General features: G+C 44.6%; 1 protein-coding gene across 6 annotated transcripts in view; it reads left to right on the forward strand.

Moving 5' to 3' along the window:
- The window catches only part of GOLGA1 (golgin A1), a 50,237-nt gene that overhangs the window by 26,122 nt on the left and 4,734 nt on the right, over positions 1–19,381 (forward strand). For all 6 annotated transcript variants that reach the window (XM_030858691.2, XM_060300443.1, XM_060300442.1 and 3 more), the window contains 7 exons: positions 1,634–1,729; positions 2,607–2,756; positions 3,318–3,413; positions 15,125–15,214; positions 16,030–16,132; positions 16,235–16,395; positions 16,732–16,878. In XM_030858691.2, the coding sequence (XP_030714551.1) occupies positions 1,634–1,729; positions 2,607–2,756; positions 3,318–3,413; positions 15,125–15,214; positions 16,030–16,132; positions 16,235–16,395; positions 16,732–16,878 (843 nt within the window). The remainder of the gene's footprint in view (positions 1–1,633; positions 1,730–2,606; positions 2,757–3,317; positions 3,414–15,124; positions 15,215–16,029; positions 16,133–16,234; positions 16,396–16,731; positions 16,879–19,381) is intronic.

Below are 19,381 nucleotides of genomic sequence, written 5' to 3' on the forward strand. Positions count from 1 at the left end.
AAATAGAATTACCATATGACCCAGCAATCCCAATACTAGGCATATACCCTGAGAAAACTGTAATTCAAAAAGAGACTTGTACCACAATGTTCATTGCAGCACTATTTACAATAGCCAGGACATGGAACTAACCTAAATGTCCATCGACAGATGAATGGATAAAGAAGATGTGGCACATATATACAATGGAATATTAGCCATAAAAAGAAAAGAAATTGAGTTATTTGTAGTGAGGTGGATGGACCTAGAGTCTGTCATACAGAGTGAAGTAAGTCAGAAAGAGAAAAACAAATGCCATATGCTAACGCATATATATGGAATCAAAAAAAAAAAAAAGGTACTGATGAACCTAGTTGCAGGGCAGGAATAAAGATGTAGACATAGAGAATGGACTTGAGGACATGGGGTGGGAGGAGGAAGATGGGGCAAAGTGAGAGTAGCATCGACAAATATACACTACTGAATATAAAGCAGGTAGCTAGTGGGAAGCAGCAGCATAGCACAGGGAGATCAGCTTGGTGCTTTGTGGTAACCTAGAGGGGTGGGATAGGGAGGGTGGGAGGGAGTCTCAAGAGAGAGGGGATATGGGGACATATGGATACATATGGCTGATTCACTTTGGTGTACAACAGAAACTAACCCAGTATTGTGAAGCAAGTATACTCCAATAAAGACCTATTAAAAAAAATAAATAAATAAAAGCTAGGTTTCAGTCGTGGCCCTACCACTAATAAAATTTGTGATCATGAGCAAGTAACATTACTATTCTTCTCTGTGGAAGTACTCACACTGTTCTCATGGGGTTGTTTCAGTTAAAACTTACATGTGAACATACATGAGAAACCATGAGACCTAAAAATACTCTTTTTCTCATTTGGTACCTACCTTTCCTTGACAAAGCTGCAACCTTCCATGAGCTTGTGTTTTAATAATAAAGTTCCCCCAGGGCAAACCTTATTCAGCAAACAAGAGGACTTTAAAAGAGAAATTGGCAAAGTTAGCTTGAGTCAGATGAAAAGGCCATATTGAAGAACCATGTCTAGCTCAGTGCTAGGCAGTGTGTCATCCTGTCCACTGTGCTGGCCTCGTGTCCTAGTGCAGTGCCAAGTACAGAGTCAGACTGGATCATTATTTGTGGCATGAGGGAAACCCAAGTTTGTATCATGAGCAGTAATTCCACTTCTGGGAATCTGTCCTAATCAAGAGATTCAAACCAGATCAACACTTTTTGCATGAAGATGTCAACTGCTGCATTATTTTATGTGCAAAATGGAAAACAGTAGGCAGCGGTTCAGGAAATTATGAAACATCCTTTAAGGAAATAATCTAAGGTCTGAAGACTGCGTGGAAACATAGAAGGAAATTTGAGCAAGGAGGAAAAATACAAAGTTTTACTAGAACTGTATATGAAGTTGTAATAAAAGAAAGAAAGAAAAGTCATAAAAATAGCCTGTAAGAAACTATATTAGAATGATAGTGTTTTATAATGGTAGACTTATGAGCATCTTTCTTTTTTTGTAAGTAAAAATTTTTCTTTAATGAACCTGTTTTATGATTTAAATAGATTTGATTTTAAAAGCCACTTTGTTGCTACTTCTTTTGAATGAAAGGATGCTTCTCTTTCCCCCCTCAGGTGAAAGAACTAGAGCAGAGCCTGCAGGCATCTGAGGAGAAGCTAAAACAGAGCAGTGACGTTGTGGCAGCTCAGGAAGCTCAGATTCAGGAGCTTGTAAGTGGGTATTGTGACTGCTGTGTTCTAGGCCCTTGATGCTTTTTCCCTTTATTCCTTTGTAGGTCCCCAGACTCACTCCCAAATTCTGGAATGGTATCTGGACCTGACCTTAGATACAGTTGTGGGCAGATAGGCAGTGCAGGTAGAGGGAGTCAGGACCTGCTAGAGGGTCTGAGTTACCCAGAGAGATAGTGACGGGCTAGACAGCCCTGCCTAGTTCTGGGACTGTTAGAGGTGGTGTCTCCACTGGCTTTCAAACCTCACCTTGCAGCCGGGGCTGTGGAGAACAGCTCCAGGCTCTGGGGAGAAGATGGCAAGGGCTTGGCCGGTAGTCACAGCGCCAGGTCAGGTGTTGAGCTTGAAACTCGAGAAATAAAAACGGCATTTGTTGCCTGTTTGCCGTGTCTGCTAAGTACTCTGCATGTATTTTAATTTAGTCCTTGCAGCAGACCTAAGAGCCTGTACTGTTATCCTTATTCTCCAGAGGAAGCAGGCTCAGAAAGGCGACCAGATCACTAGCCCAAGGTCTCCCACCTAGTAAATGGCTGAACCCACATCCTTCCTAGGTCAAAGCCCTTGTTCTTCATCACTGTGTTATGTGCCTCCCCAGGGAAAAGCCTCATCCATAGAGGGCAGCAATGAGTGGAGTGAAGGAGGGCTGTGTCTTAGGACTGGCTGGTGCCCAGAGCTGTCCCCCCAGCACCAAGACCAATCCCAGATTCCAGCTCCTAGGCAGGCCAGGGGACCTCAGCGGCAGCCAGGCTGGAGGTCAGGAAAGAGAGTTGTTTCTGTTGGACACTCATCTTTGGGTCACTGAGGGACAGAATAAAGCCCCCATTGTCACTACGAATAACTGTCCTCTGCTACCCCTCAGGCCTCCGCAAACAAGGAGAGCAGCTGTGCACAGCAGCAGGTCCTCGCTCTGGAGCAGCAGTGCACAGAGCAGATCCACACACTGGAGGCCCAGCTCTCTGCCCTGGAGAGAGCTCGGGCAGACGACCATGCGGCCGCGGAGCGGAAGGTGGTGAGTGAGGAAAGGAGAGGGGCCGGGCACGGGAGCACCACGTTCACGTGTGGCTCGGCTGCCAAGTTGTTTGATGGGAAGAAGACTAGCCCTCCTCTGAAGTAGGCAACCACTTTTTGGAGCAGTTTTTATCTTTCACCAAAACACCTGCTCATGAGACTGGATGTTAAAAGGCTGCTTTTTATAAAAACCCTGAACAAATGGGTTTTCTTTTTCCTTGGGCTGCACATGGACTTCCTGGTGCTTCCTGACCAGTCCCATCAGCGGCTTCCCACTGCCTTTCTAAAATGTATACTGTTCATCCTTAATGGCTTCTCCCTTCCCTGGTCCCCCTCCTTGTTCCATAGGCTTCAGAATCAAGTGCCTTAGTTCTTCTTGTGAGGAGTGTGTCAGGTGACTCTCCCTTCCTCACCCCAATCCCCATTCTCATCTCCCACCCCTGCAGTGGCAACAAAAGGAAGGGGGGCATTTTTAAAGGTTCCATGTCAAAGAGATAGGACTGTGCTCAGGGGAAATATGGTAAAGACCTTTTCTTTTATACATACTTTTCTCAATTTGCAGAGAGAGCTGGAGCAAGAAAATGCAGGCCTTAAAGAAAGTAAGAATGAATGTGAACATTCTCTACAACATCACCAACTTGAACTAAAGAAGCTGAAGGTATTTATCTAATTGAATCAGTTTCACAAAAGTATCATGTCTTTCATGTGTGTATTTGGAGTGGCCAGGTGAACGTTCTATACGTAGAGTAGAGAAGGAATGGAACTAGCATTTGTTCAGAGTTCTGCTAAGCATTTGCAACAAATTGTCACCTCGTTAAGTCCTCTCAGTGATCAAGGACATAGGGAGAGTTGTGCTTATTTTGCAGTTAATGTCGTCGAGGTTCTGAGTGTAAGTAATTTGTCCAGATTCCATAGTTAGAGGTGGTGCTGCTCTGACTTTCCACTCCACCACGGAGACCCAGCCCTTCCTCTCTGTCCTCGTAGCACCTCGTAGGTGCTAGTGCAGTAGTGCCATGTCATGGAAAGCATGGACTTTAGAGTCAAATATTTCTTCATGCATTCCCTTCAACAAACATCTGAGTACTTGTGGGCCCCATTGTAGGTGCTGGGATGTGGCAGTGAGCAAAACAGACAAAATCATTCCCCCTCCCCTAACCTGTGGAGCTTGTAACTAGAGACAGTAAACACTTTTTTTTTTAATTTAATTTTATTTATTTTTTATACAGCAGGTTCTTATTAGTCATCAATTTTATACACATCAGTGTATACACGTCAATCCCAATCTCCCAATTCATCACACCACCACCCCGCCACTTTCCCCCCTTGGTGTCCATATGTTTGTTTTCTACATCTGTGTCTCTATTTCTGCCCTGCAAACTGGTTCATCTGTACCATTTTTCTAGGTTCCACATATATGCGTTAACATACGATAATTTTTTTCTCTTTCTGACTTACCTCACTCTGTATCACAGTCTCTAGATCCATCCACGTCTCTACAAATGATCCGATTTCGTTCCTTTTTATGGCCGAGTAATATTCCATTGTATATGTACCACATCTTCTTTATCCATTCATCGAGACAGTAAACACTTGATAAATGGTTATAAATGCTATGAAGACAATAAAGCAGAGTAAAGGACAGAGAGGAGGGAGGAAAGGGCTCTTTTAAATATGGAGGTGAATACGGGAACCAGGATGGCAGAGTAGAAGGACATGCTCTCACTCCCTCTTGTGAGAACACCAGAATGACAAGTAGCTGCTGGACAGTCATCGACAGGAAGACACTGGAACTCACCAAAAAAGATACCCCACATCCAAAGACGAAGGAGAATCCACAATGAGACGGTAGGACGGGCACAATCACAGCAAAATCTAATCCCATAACTGCTGGGTGGGTGACTCACAGACTGGAGAATACTTATTCCACAGATGTCCACCCACTGGAGTGAAGGTTCTGAGCCCCACATCAGGCTGCCCAACCTGGGGGTCTGGCAACAAGAGGAGGAATTCCTAGAGAATCAGACTTTGAAGCCTAGTGGGATTTGATTGCAGGACTTCGACAGGACTGGGGGAAACAGAGACTCCACTCTTGAAGGGCACACACAAAGTAGTGTGCACGTCAGCACCCAGGGGAAGGAGCAGTGACCCCGGGGAGACTGAACCAGACCTACCTGCTAGTGTTGGAGGGTCTCCTGCAGAGGCGGGGGGCGGCTGTGGCTCACCGTGGGGACAAGGACACAGCAGAAGTTCTGGGAAGTACTCTGTGGCGTGAGCCCTCCCAGAGTCCGCCATTAGCCCCACCAAAGAGCCGGGTAGGCTCCAGTGTTGGATTGCCTCAGGCCAAACAACCAACAGGGAGGGAACCCAGCCCCATCCATCAGCAGTCAAGCGGATTAAAGTTTTACTGAGCTCTGCCCACCAGAGCAACAGTCAGCTTTACCCACCGCCAGTCCCTCCCATCAGGAAACCTGCACAAGCCGCTTAGATAGCCTCATCCACCAGAGGGCAGACAGCAGACGCAAGAAGAACTACAATCCTGCAACCTGTGGGAAAAAAACCACATTGACAGAACGATAGACAAGATGAAAAGGCAGAGGGCTATGTACCAGATGAAGGAACAAGATAAAACCCCAGAAAAACAACTAAATGAAGTGGAGATAGGCAACCTTCCAGAAAAAGAATTCAGAATAATGATAGTGAAGATGATGCAGGACCTCAGAAAAGGAATGAAGGCAAAGATGGAGAAGATGCAAGAAATGTTTAACAAAGACCTAGAAGAATTAAAGAACAAACAAACAGAGATGAGCAATACAATAACTGAAATGAAAACTACACTAGAAGGAATCAATAGCAGAATAACTGAGGCAGAAGAATGGATAAGTGACCTGGAAGACAGAATGGTGGAATTCACTGCTATGGAACAGAATAAAGAACCAAGAATGAAAAGAAATGAAGACAGCCTAAGAGACCTCTGGGACAACATTAAACGCAAACACATTCACATTATAGGGGTCCCAGGAGAAGAGAGAGAGAAAGGGCCAGAGAAAATATTTGAAGAGATTATAGTCAAAAACTTCCTTAACGTGGGAAAGGAAATAGCCACCCAAGTCCAGGAAGTGCAGTGAGTCCCATACAGGATAAACCCAAGGAGAAACACGCTAAGACACATAGTCATCAAATTGGCAAAAATTAAAGACAAAAATTATTAAAAGCAGCAAGCGAAAAATGACAAATAACCTACAAGGGAACTCCCATAAGGTTAACAGCTGATTTCTCAGCAGAAACTCTACAAGCCAGAAGGGAGTGGCATGATATACTTAAAGTGATGAAAGGGAAGAACCTACAACGAAGATTATCTGGCAAGGATCTCATTCAGATTCAATGGAGAAATCAGAAGCTTTACAGACAAGCAAAAGCTCAGAGAATTCAGCACCACCAAACTAGCTCTACAACAAATGCTAAAGGAACTTCTCTAAGTTGAAACACAAGAGAAGAATAGGACCTACAAAAACAAACCCAAAACAATTAAGAAAATGGTCATAGGAACATACATATCAATAATTACCTGAAACATGAATGGATTAAATGCTCCAACCACAAGACACAGGCTTGCTGGATGGATACAAAAGCAAAACCCATCTATATTCTGTCTACAAGAGACCCATTTGAGACCTAGGGACACATACAGACTGAAAGTGAGGGGATGGAAAAAGATATTGCATGCAAATGGAAATCAAAAGAAAGCTGGAGTAGCAATACTCATCAGATAAAATAGACTTTAAAGAATGTTACAAGAGACAAGGAAGGACACTACATAATGATCAAGGGATCAATCCAAGAAGATATAACAATTATAAATATATATGCACCCAACATAGGGGCACCTCAATACATAAGGCAACTGCTAACAGCTATAAAAGGAAATTGACAGTAACACAATAATAGTGGGGGACTTTAACACCTCACTTACACCGTATGGACAGATCATCCAAAATGAAAATAAATAAGGAAACAGAAGCTTTAAATGACACAATAGCCCAGATAGATATAATTGATATTTATAGGACATTCCATCCTAAAACAGCAGATTACACTTTCTTCTCAAGTGCGCACGGAACATTCTCCAGGATAGATAACATCTTGGGTCACAAATCAAGCCTCAGTAAATTTAAGAAAATTGAAATCATATCAAGCATCTTTTTTGACCACAACGCTATGAGGTTAGAAATGAATTACAGGGGAAAAAACATAAAAAACACAAACACATGGAGGCTAAACAATATGTTACTAAATAACCAAGAGATCACTGAATAAATCAAAGAGGAAATCAAAAAATACCTAGAGATAAATGACCATGAAAACATGACAATCCAAAACCTATGGGATGCAGCAAAAGCAGTTCTAAGAGGGAAGTTTATAGCTATACAAGCCTACCTCAAGAAACAAGAAAAATCTGAAATAAACAATCTAACCTTACACCTAAAGGAACTAGAGAAAGAAGAACAAACAAAACCCAAAGTTAGCAGAAGGAAAGAAATCAAGATCAGAGCAGAAATAAATAGAAACAGAGAAAACAATAGCAAAGATCAATAAAACTAAAAGCTGGTTCTTTGAGAAGATAAACAAAATTGATAAACCATTAGCAAGACTCATCAAGAAAAAGAGGGAGAGGACTCAAATCAATAAAATTAGAAATGAAAAAGGAGACGTTACAACAGACACCGCAGAAATACGAAGCATCCTAAGAGACTACCACCAGCAACTCTATGCCAATAAAATGGACAACCTGGAAGAAATGGACAAATTCTTAGAAAGGTAGAACCTTCCAAGACTGAACCAGGAAGAAGCAGAAAATATGAACAGACCAATCACAAGTAATGAAATTGAAACTGTGATTAAAAATCTTCCAACAAACAAAAGTCCAGGACCAAATGGCTTCACAGGTGAATTGTATCAAACATTTAGAGAAGAGCTAACACCCATCCTTCTGAAACTCTTCCAAAAAATTGCAGAGGAAGGAGCACTCCCAAACTCATTCTATGAGGCCACCATCACCCTGATACCAAAACCAGACAAAGATACTACAAAATAAGAAAATTACAGACCAATATCACTGATGAATACAAATGCAAAAATCCTCAACAAAATACTAGCAAACAGAATCCAACAACACATTAAAAGGATCATACACCATGATCAAGTGGGATTTATCCCAGGGGTGCAAGGATATACGCAAATCAATCAGTGTGATACACCATATTAACAAATTGAAGAATGAAAACCATATGATCATCTAAATAGATGCAGAAAAAGCTTTTGACAAAATTCAACACCCATCTATGATAAAAACTCTCCCAGAAAGTGGGCATAGAGGGAACCTACCTCAACATGATAAAGGCCATATACGACAAACCCACAGCAAACATCATTCTCAATGGTGAAAAACTGAAAGCATTTCCTCTAAGATCAGGAACAAGACAAGGATGTCCACTCTCACCACTATTATTCAACATAGTTTTGGAAGTCCTAGCCACGGCAATCAGAGGAGAAAAAGAAATAAAAGGAATACAAATTGGAAAAGAAGAAGTAAAACTGTCACTGTTTGCAGATGACATGATACTGTACATGTAGAATCCTAAAGATGCCACCAGAAAACTACGAGAGCTAATCAATGAATTTGGTAAAGTTGCAGGATACAAAATTAATGCACAGAAATCTCTTGCATTCCTATACACTAATGATGAAAATTCTGAAAGAGAAATTAAGGAAACACTCCCGTTTACCATTGAAACAAAAAGAATAAAATACCTAGGAATAAACCTTCCTAGGGAGACAAAAGACCTGTATGCAGAAAACTATAGGACACTGATGAAAAAAATTAAAGATGATACCAACAGATGGAGAGATATACCATGTTCTTGGATTGGAAGAATCAATATTGTAAAAATGACTATACTATCCAAAGCAATCTACAGATTCAATGCAATCCCTATCAAATTACCAATGGCATTTTTTACGGAACTAGACAAAAAAAATCTTAAAATTTGTATGGAAACCCAAAAGATCCTGAATAGCCAAAGCAGTGTTGTGGGAAAAAAATGGAGCTGGAGGAATCAGACTCCCTGACTTCAGACTATACTACAAAGCTACAGTAATCAAGACAATATGGTACTGGCACAAAAACAGAAACATAGGTCAATGAACAAGATAGAAAGCCCAGCGGTAAACCCATCCACCTATGGTCAACTAATCTATGACAAAGGAGGCAAAGATATACAATGGAGAAAAGACAGTCTCTTCTACAAGTGGTGCTGGGAAAACTGGACAGCTACATGTAAAAGAATGAAATTAGAACACTCCCTAACACCATACGCAAAAATAAACTCAAAGTGGATTAGAGACCTAAATGTAAGACCGGACACTATAAAACTCTTAGAGGAAAACATAGGAAGAACACTCTTTGACATAAATCACAGCAAGATCTTTTTTGATCCACCTCCTAGAGTAACGGAAACAAAAATAAACAAATGGGACCTAATGAAACTTAAAAAGTTTTTGACAGCAAAGGAAACCATAAACAAGACGAAAAGACAGCCCTCAGAATGGGAGAAAATATTTGCAAATGAATGAACGGACAAAGCATTAATCTCCAAGATTAATTGCAGCTCAATTTTAAAAAAACAACCCAATCCAAAAGTGGGCAGAAGACCTAAATAGACATTTCTCCGAAGAAGACATACAGCTGGCCAAGAAGCACATGAAAAGCTGCTCAACATCACTAATTATTAGAAAAATGCAAATCAAAACTACAGTGAGGTATCACCTCACACCAGTTAGAATGGGCTTCATCAGAAAATCTACAAACAACAAATGCTGGAGAGGGTGTGGAGAAAAGGGAACCCTCTTGCACTGTTGGTGGGAATGTAAATTGATACAGCCACTATGGAGACCAGTATGGACATTCCTTAAAAAACTAAAAATAGAATTACCATATGATCCAGCAGTCCCACTACTGGGCATATACCTAGAGAAAACCACAATTCAAAAAGACACATGCACCCCAATGTTCATTGCAGCACTCTTTACAATAGCCAGGTCATGGAAGCAACCTAAATGCCCATTGACCGACGAATGGATAAAGAAGCTGTGGTACATACATACAATGGAATATTACTCAGCCATAAAAAGGAACGAAACTGGGTCATTTGTTGAGATGTGGATGGATCTAGAGACTGTCATACAGAGTGAAGTAAGTCAGAAAGAGAAAAACAAATATCGTATATTAACGCATATGTGTGGAACCTAGAAAAATGGTACAGATGAACCAGTTTGCAGGGCAGAAATAGAGACACAGACGTAGAGAACAAGCGTATGGACACCAAGGGAGGAAAGCCATGGGGGGCGGGGTGCTGTGATGCATTGGGCGATTGGGATTGACATGTATACACTGATGTGTATAAAATTGATGACTAATAAGAACCTGCTATATAAAAAAATAAATTTAAAAATTAAGAAAAAAGATATATATGGAGGCGAGGGAGGGTGTCAGTGAGATTTGAGCAAAAGGTCTGAATAACGAGAAGGGGACAGCAGTGCGATTTTTTGGGGAAGGAATATTCCAGACAGAATAAATAGCAAAGAGAAACACGCTTATGCAGAAAAAAGCTTGGTTTGTTCAGAGAACAGCACAAAGGCCACTGTAGCTGCCACTCTGTGGGCTGGGGGAGAGCCGTGGATGATAGAAGGTCATTGGGGAAGCAGTTGGAGGTTTTAAGTAGAGGAGTGACGTGAGAAGTTTTGTAGTAAAAGGATTACTCTGGCTGTATGTGGAAAATGTTCTGTAAAGGAGGCAAGTACAGAAGCAGGAAGACCTTTTAGGAAGCTCAGATATTACTGTGCGTACTCCGTTTAAGGATATAAAAGACAAAATTGAACATTTCAGCAGAGATTTGGAAATTATAATAGAAGACAGTAGTTTTGAAAAGGAATCTAATTAGGGTTTCCCTGGTGGCACAGTGGTTAAGAATCCACCTGCCAAGGCAGGGGACACGGGTTCGATCCCTGATCTGGGAAGATCCCACATGCCGAGGAGCAACTAAGCCCGTGCACCACAACTACTGAGCCTGCGCTCTAGAGCCCACAAGCCACAACTACTGAAGCCCATGTGCCACAACTGCTGAGCCCACATGCCACAGCTGCTGAATCCTGCACGCCTAGAGCCCATGCTCTGCAACAAGAGAAGCCACCACAATGAGAAGCCCGCACACTGCAACAAAATATAGCCCCCGCTCGCCACAACTAGAGAAAGCCTGCATGCAGCAGTGAAGACCCCGTGCAGCCAAAAATAAATAAAATTTTTTAAAAAAGAAAAGGAATCAAATTAGAATTCCAAAACTGAAAAATGCAGTAGCTGAAAGTAAAAATGCAGATTACAAAAGGGCATGAGGAAACTTTTTTGGGGTAATGGATATTTTCACTATTTTTATTTTGGTGATGGTTTCAGCATAATTCACCAGTTGCATACTTTAAATATGTGCAGTTTATTATTTACCAATTATGCTTCAGTAAAGTTGTTTTAAAAACAGTGAATGAGCTTAACAGCAGATTAGAACTAAAGAGAGAAGTAGTGAAATGGAAGAAAGGTCAGAATAAAATGTAGAAAAGAGAAGCTAAAAGACAGACAGGGTACTGTGAGATGTTTTATCATGTGTCAGTAGAAGCCCAGAGGAAATGAAAAAAATGAGACAGAAGCAATCATTAAAGAGATAATGGCTGAGAATTTTTCAAAGTGATGAAAGCTCTCAAGTCACAGGTACAGGTATAAGAATCCTTACAAATCCAAACAGGATAAATTTTACAATGCAGCCACAGCACTGTAGGAGCACTAAAGAAAGCCAAGAAAACGCAAAGAATTAGGCACCGACAGACTTGCATTAAAGTAAGTACTAAACAGCATCTTTCAGGTGAAGGAAAATTCTAGATGGAAGTACGGAAGATGTAGAGGGAAGAATGGAGGGCAGTGATTATTGCAAGTATGTGCACAAGAAGAAACAGAAAATCTGCCCCACAGCATGTGATTCACGGTCCAGTCAGGAGGGAGGAACTACCCCAGTTATTTGAGAATTTGTGTTCTAATGTAAAATTTTTAATCCAGCACTGAAACAGTTAAAAGATAGTAGCAACTGCAGGACACAGCTTCCAACCCTAGGACTAAGGGAACAAAGTGAAGATGTTGGAATTATTTAGGAATTAAGAAGAGGAGCCCCACAGATTTGAAACTCAGACCTGTGAGGAGGGGGCTCTGTACAGTTGGTCCTGGTGTGTTTGTTGGGGGATAGGGCAGTAAAAGAATTCAGCCGCAAGTGTCGGGAAGACTGCAGGGTGGATGCAGCTGCTGCTTTGGGAAGAAATTGCAGCTGCCAGGGCCAAGCAGCATTGCTCACAGAAACTGGAAGCTGACGGAAAGGAGCAAGTCTTTCTCCCTCCTCCTCCTTCCAGTCTCCCTGGAGCGCCCCCTTCTGGCAGAGATTAGTATGTATATGAATATGGAGCCCGACCTGGAGAAATAGGGTTTGCAGATTCCCAGGCACAGCATCACAGAGCAGAATATGAAAGGGTGGGTGTGGGCTGAGGCAATAACTTAAAAACCAGCACACACAGGCTGTTTAGAAGTGTGGTTAATTTTCAAACGTTTGAGCGAGTTTTCTCGATATCTTGGATTTCTAGTTTAATACCATTATAGTCTCATAATATTCTAAATGATTTCAGTTCTTTGATATTTATTTAGACTTGTTTTATGACCCAACCTATAGTGTATCTTGGTAAATATTTCAGTGCACTTGAAAAGAATATATATTCTGCTAGTAGGGAGAGCGTTCTATAAATGCTAATTAGTCAAGTTCATTAATAGTATTGTTCAAATCTTCTGTAGGTCTTCTGTTTTTTGTTTTTTTTCTTTTTTGGTATATTCCATCGCTTACTGAGAGGGGTGCTAGATCTTCAGCTGTAATCATGGATTTGTCTCTGTCTCTCTTTAGTTCTGTCAGTCTTCTGGTATTTTGAAGCACTATTTTTAGATGCACACTTTTTGTTTGTTTGTTTGTTTGGATCCATGTTTTTCAAAACAGCCCTCTGGGGAAATCATTCCCAGGTGCAGAGGGCTGTGCTCACGGGTAGCCTGCTGGCTTCTGCAGTGAACCTGAGGTATGCCGATCAGTCTCAAATCCTGGATCGTGTGTGGCTCTGTGGCAGTAGCTGAGACTCCACAGCCACGTAGACTCAGTTCTGGGTGTCACCCTGGCCCCTCACTAGCTGATGCTTGAGGGAATCCAGTGTCCTTTTTTCAAACTGAAGATGATAACCCTTGACCTCAAGAGGTTTACCCTGGGAATCAAGCATGACCATGGATGAAAAGTACCAAGTACAGTTCCTGGCATGCTTCCTGCCTTCTCACTCACAGCCTGCCTGCTGTCCTCTTAAGACATCATCAGCAGTCATAGCGTCTCTTCTAAACTTCCCCAGAAAAGGCTCCTGTGGAGGCATGACATTCCTGTCACCCGGCCCACCTGGGCTTGCAGGGCCAGGGTTTCATAGCTCCACTCAGCCTGAGATCTCTTGCTCCTTCTCCTGTACCAACAGAGCTTCTCCCGATGAAGGGGATTGTCTGGGGTAGTTCGAGGTCTCACTGTCAGCCTCTTGAGTTCCTGCACCAATTTTCCTTGTCTGCTAGAGGTGGACTCACGGAATGTCAATTCTGACAGCTCCCCAGTAGGAACCAGAATGGCACTGGCCATGAGGCTGACGTCTCCATCCATTAACCCACCTGGACTGGTGCAAGTGGAAAAGGAGATATCGTAGGAGGAGTTGAATAGTCCACTGAACCAGAAAGACTTGTCCAACTGGAACCTGGGGCCTCAGATCTCTTCTCTGCCTGCGTCATGCTGTCTCTTGCCCTGTCAGTCACCCAACTCATCCTTGCTTTTCTCGATGATGTAGACTGTGTCCTAGAGGTTGGGAGGACATCACCTCAGCAGCTCCAAGCTGGTATCATTCCAACTTAGCAACCCCAGGGAAAAGAGGGCATCTCCCTCTCAGCTTCACCATATAAAAAAAGATTCTGATATAAAAAGGGATTTGATTGGTTCATCTTGGGTGACAGAGCCATCCTTTGGACAAATCAAGTTGGCCAAGGGGATGATTTACTGTGATTGGCCAGGCCCGAATCACATGCTTATTCTTGTTGTTTTGTTTGTTTGTTTTGTTTTTGTCCGGTATGCGGGCCTCTCACTGTTGTGGCCTCTTCTGTTGTGGAGCACAGGCTCTGGACGCGCAGGCTCAGTGGCCATAGCTCACGGGCCCAGCCGCTCTGCGGCATGTGGGATCTTCCTGGACCGGGGCACGAACCCGTGTCCCCTGCATCGGCAGGCGGACTCTCAACCACTGCGCCACCAAGGAAGCCCACATGCTTATTCTTGTAGCCACAAAATGGGGACATCATTATTGGTATCCCTACCAGAACCATGTAGAATTTTGGGGTGGGAGTGGGGAATAGCAGTGATGAGGCTCTTACCCCCCCCACCAAAAGGGGTGATTCTGGGTAGACATAAACAGCAGACATCCCTGACCAGTGTGCAGGCACCTGAGAAGTCATATTATTCATCTAGGGGTTGATCAGCGAGCCCGGCGTCAGCCTCAGGGAAGAGGACTGATGTGATTGTCAGGAGGGAGTCCCTGTGCTCTGGCGGGGGGACGCAGCGGGGCAGCCCTGCTTGTGGTAGAAAAGACTGGTGGTAGAGTGTAGCAGCCAAAGGCTTGGCTCAGCTCAGACTCTGGCTTAAAACGTGGCCATGCCACTTACTAGCTCTAGGACCTCAGGCAATTATTTAACCTCTCAGAGCCTCAGTTTTCTCTCCTGTAATATGGATGATTTTGATGAATTTGTGACATTTCCTGTATTAAAATTCAGTAATTGCTTATTATCATTTCTGTAACCAGATTGCTCCAGTCTGCTACTCCATTCACGTCAGCCTGAGTCTTCTTGTTCTGTGTTGATTTCATTAGACCACCTCTTTTGAGTCTAGGTCCGCTAGCCTTTGGCCTGAGTACTAGCTGGTGTGTTCATGGGACGACTGACCTTCCACGGTGTGCCCGTTCCCAGAGGTTGGTGGGTTGTCCACAGGAACAGTTCTCAGAGGCAAACAGAAGGCAGTGCAGCGAAAGAGTAGCCTGGGAACCTTGGGAAGCAGGAAACACTTTCGTCTGGCCCTGCAAGACGGCCCTCCCTCTGTGGGCGTCACATGAAGTGTGCAGCTAAATAAAGGTGAACTGAGGTTCTGGACTCAAATCTCGTACCCGTTTTCCGGATTGTAGGAAGAATGGAGCCAAAGAGAAATTGTGAGTGTGGCAATGGCTCAAGCCCTGGAGGAGGTGCGGAAGCAAAGGGAAGAGTTCCAGCAACAGGTAGGCCCCCTGTGATGCCTCCACCTCAGTCCCAGGCAGGACCAACCTACCTCCTGGTCTGTCCAGGGCAGAGGGTGGACACAGGTCTCAGGAGTGTCGTCAGCTGCTTGATTCCCCTGATGTCTCTAGGAAGATGGGAGAAAGATGTTAGAAAGAAACCCTCACCCCATAGGATGGCCTTTTAAAATTTCGATAGTTAATGTGATAAACATCACCTGGGGAAAAGTCCAGAACCAGGTACTACTGGGCTCTAATTCTGTGAGGTGGGCCACCACCGGCCGCAGGCCCCAGAGACCACATACAGTTGAGCTCTCAGCAGCAAGGGTGGGAAAAGCCTTCCTTTGAGGACAGACTCAAGAGTCAGGCCCCAGATCTAGGTAACTAGCTCTAGGTCTTTGTTCGGTCCTTAACAGATCTGTCTGAGTTGCCTCTGAAAAGACCCTATGATAATCATACCTTCAAGAATATGATAATGAGGTCATTTGTATCAAATGCTGGGCACGTCACAGGCCCTCAGGACGTGGAAGTTACGGTTTTGACAGCTTTCGGAAGGCTGGGCAGAAAGGCCATGTCTCTGGTAGGCCCACTACAGGCCAGAGGGGCAGTGAGGGTGATTGCCCCTGTGCGGGGCCCCTGCCGAGGAGAACTGATTTGTGCATGTTTATAGGAGCAGAGGTTAGCTTGGGGAATGTTCTAGGCTGTGGCCTTCAGGGAGGGATTCATGGAGGACCCTGGTAGTGGAAAAGTGGAGACTCCTTTAGGGAAGATGGGATTATTGCTACCAACCTTCTCTCTTGTTGGTTTTTCTCTCCGAGGCTGCTAACCTGATCGCCATAGGAGGTGAGAAGGAGCAGAGTCTGCAGGAAAAAACTGAAGTGATTCTCCAGAAAGAGCAAGAGATTCTCCAGCTGAAGAAAGGTGAGGAGTCTGCCAAGGCTGGGCCTTTTCACCTGTTCTTGCCCGGACCCCTGCCTGGAGGTGGCCCAGTCACCACGCTCACCTCCCCTCTGCCTGGCCTAGGTCACGACTCCGCCCTGCTGCAGATGCGCCAGCTGCAGAGTGAGCTGGAGGCCCTGAGGGGCCTGAGGGCCGAGCAGTCGGAGGCGGCCGACGAGCGGGAGGACCTGCTGAGGCTGCGGAGCCAGGAGCAGGGCGTGGTGCTCTCGGTCAGCGAGCCTCATGTGAGTCCCGCCTGAGCCGCCTCCCTGTGCCTCAGCTTCCTCTCCAACGGGGGGCGCCTCGCCGCGAGGGGTTGTGCGTGTTGAGGAGCCCATCCGATGTGACGACACCTGTCAGTGATCAGGTGCTGAAGCCCTTCCTTCCCAGCAGGCTCCTTGCATGGAGAGTTAATTGTCCCCCCAGCAGGCTCTGTGACGGGGTTGCCATAGTTTAAGTCTGGTTCCTGGCTAGCTGCCTGGTGGAACACATCAGTCGTCACCTTTGGAATGAGTCTGGCCCCCTTCCCTAGGGATCTGTGGCTTAGCTTGACCATGTCCTGTGCTGCCACCACCCTGTAGGTGACCTCGAGGGCCGGGCAGGACCCCGCGTACCAGCTTCCGGCTGCAGAGGGGATACCAAATGGTGAGATGGGGACCGCCATGGATCTAGGGCAGCTACAGAAGGAAAAACAGGACTTGGAGCAGCAACTTCTAGAGAAAAATAAGGTGAGGACGCTCTTTACCTCAGCTATTTATGTCCCTTTCCCTGTCCTTGTGCCTAAAACCATCTAGTCCATTCTTCAAGAGTTGTGCTGATGCCCCTGGGCCCCTCTTGGGGGAGGTGTTACCTCTTCCATCACAAGGGCTTCTTCCTGGTTCTCCTCTTCTGCTTACCTCCTGCACGGCCCTCTTCCTTTCACACTCGTGCAGTCTCCTCCCAGACCCCCCACCTGAGATGGTATCTGGAGTATTAGAGCTGGAACAGTGGCAGGTCTCGGTGTCCCCAGCCCCCTCTGCCATCGCCAGCTAGGTCCTATGACCAGTCACCTTACCTCTGCACTTTTTTCTACAGCTGTGAAATGAGAGCGGTGATACCTGCCTTTCAGTGGTTTTGTGAGGGGGAGGTTGGGGGATGAAATGAAACTGTTTGTTAGCTTCCTGTAAATTTTCTGGTATTTGATAGAGGCTTAATAAATGTCATGATTCCACCCACCCTGCCTGGCCTCTGCACCTGTAAATGCAGGGTCTCGTTTGAGCCTCGTTTTTAAAATGTCCTGTGAAGTTAACTGTGCTGGCTAGTCAGTGCTCTGGCCTGAAATTCCACCCCCAAATTGTGTGATTACTCTTTAACAAAGGAGAAAGGTGGTCATTCTTTATCTCCCCCTACCCCCGCCCATCTCCCCCTTTCACTCACACACACACACACACACACACACACACACACACACACAGGCTCTTCATTTCTTATCATGAAATATAAAATATAGAAGAGTGCACACTGTGTGTCCCTGGGTCCAGCCCTCCGACAGCTTCTCCAAATTGCACTCACATCCTTGGCGATCTCCCCCATCCTGTGTGCTGCTGGCACTACATCCATACCCTGAATCCACACGGCTCCTGTGAACTCTAGACTCCTGTATCTACCCTATTTCTCTATGTCAGTGTCTGAAAGGCCCCTGAAATTGAAAACATCCAGAAGCAGACTTCAGACTGACCACGCTCTCTAGCATCTACTGCCATCTTTCCTGTCTCAGTAAATGGCAAAAACCTTGGAGTCATCCTTGTCCCCTTTGTTTCTTTCACAAGCAACATCCAAATCATTAAGGAATCCATTTGGCTCTCCCTTCAAACTGTACGCGCAATGAGCGGCTTCTCATCCCTGCCACTGCTACCACCCGAGACCAGGTGACCATCCTATCTTCCCTAGAGGATGGTGTTGGGCTTCTAATTGGTTTCCCTGTCACTTGTCTGTTCCGGCCCTCTGATGACTCTGTCCCCATAAAAGCCAAAGTCCTTGCAGTGGCCCACAAACCCTTTGTGGTCTGGCTCCTTACTGCCCACTTCCCCGTACCCTCTGCTCTCCCCCAGCATTCCCTCTCAGCCACAGTGGCCTTGCCTTTCTGTGAATATCAAGCACCCTCCCGCCTCAGGGCCTTTGCACTTGCTGAGCCTTCTGTCTGGAAGATCCTTTCCCCAATTACCCTCACTTCCTTTATGGTGTCATTTTGTCAGTGAGGCCATCCTGCTACCCTGCCAGCCCTCACCAACAGAACTCCCGGTCCCCTCACCTTGCTTTTTTTTCTCCAGGCCTCTTAATACCTTCTGATACACTGTATATTTGCTTATTGACACTGTTCTCTCTTGAGGGCAGACATTTTTTCTTTTTTTTTTTTTTCCTGCTGTTTCCGCAGCCTCTAGGCCGGTGTAGAGACTCGGTATTCATTGGATAAGTTAATGAATGAGTCAAAACCTAGAAAATCAAGTAACATAAACTAGCAAATGTACTTTTGGGGGAATGCCCGGCTTCACAGTCAAGCAGAAAATACAGATTGGAACGAAACATTACCGTTTTGTCAGTGGGGTGTTGCAGGCAGTGTGACGGGAGCTGGAGGCGCTTTCCCAGCCGTCTCATCCCCAGGGGGCCGTGGCCATACTGCTCTTGAGACGACGAAGCTTATTACAGCTTTGTTTGAAAATGGAAGCTCAGGGAGTTCCCTGGCGGTCCAGTGGTTAGGACTTGGCGCTTGCTCTGACATGGCCCCGGGTTCAGTCCCCGGTCGGGGAACTCAGATCTCACAAGCCATGCAATGTGGCCAAAAAAAAGGTAACTCAGCTACACAAGAAGACATGGGGCATCCCCTAGAGTTACTGTCACATTAAAAGTTATAATTAGCAAAACTATAAAGCTTTGGAAACTCTGATAAATGAAAACTACTATTCAAAATTCTAGCTACTCAGTGCAAGAATGGTGACGTGGACTAGAAGTCCACAGGAAAAACTCATTTTGATATAGTTGTGAGATTTTGGAGAAATTTTTATTTAAAATTTTTTCCCTGTAATGTCGACTACACATTAAATTTTTTCATTGGGAAAACAGAGTTCAGCCTTTCGGGTGGTTAATGGAATGTGTAATAAATTATATTTAAGGCCCATAATACTAATAAGCTCACTAAAAATAAATAAGGAAAATAAAGACATAAAACCCATTGTTGTTGGGTTGTGCCGAAAA

The sequence above is a fragment of the Globicephala melas genome, chromosome 6, assembly GCF_963455315.2.
Source record: "Globicephala melas chromosome 6, mGloMel1.2, whole genome shotgun sequence".
Lineage (NCBI taxonomy): Eukaryota > Metazoa > Chordata > Mammalia > Artiodactyla > Delphinidae > Globicephala > Globicephala melas.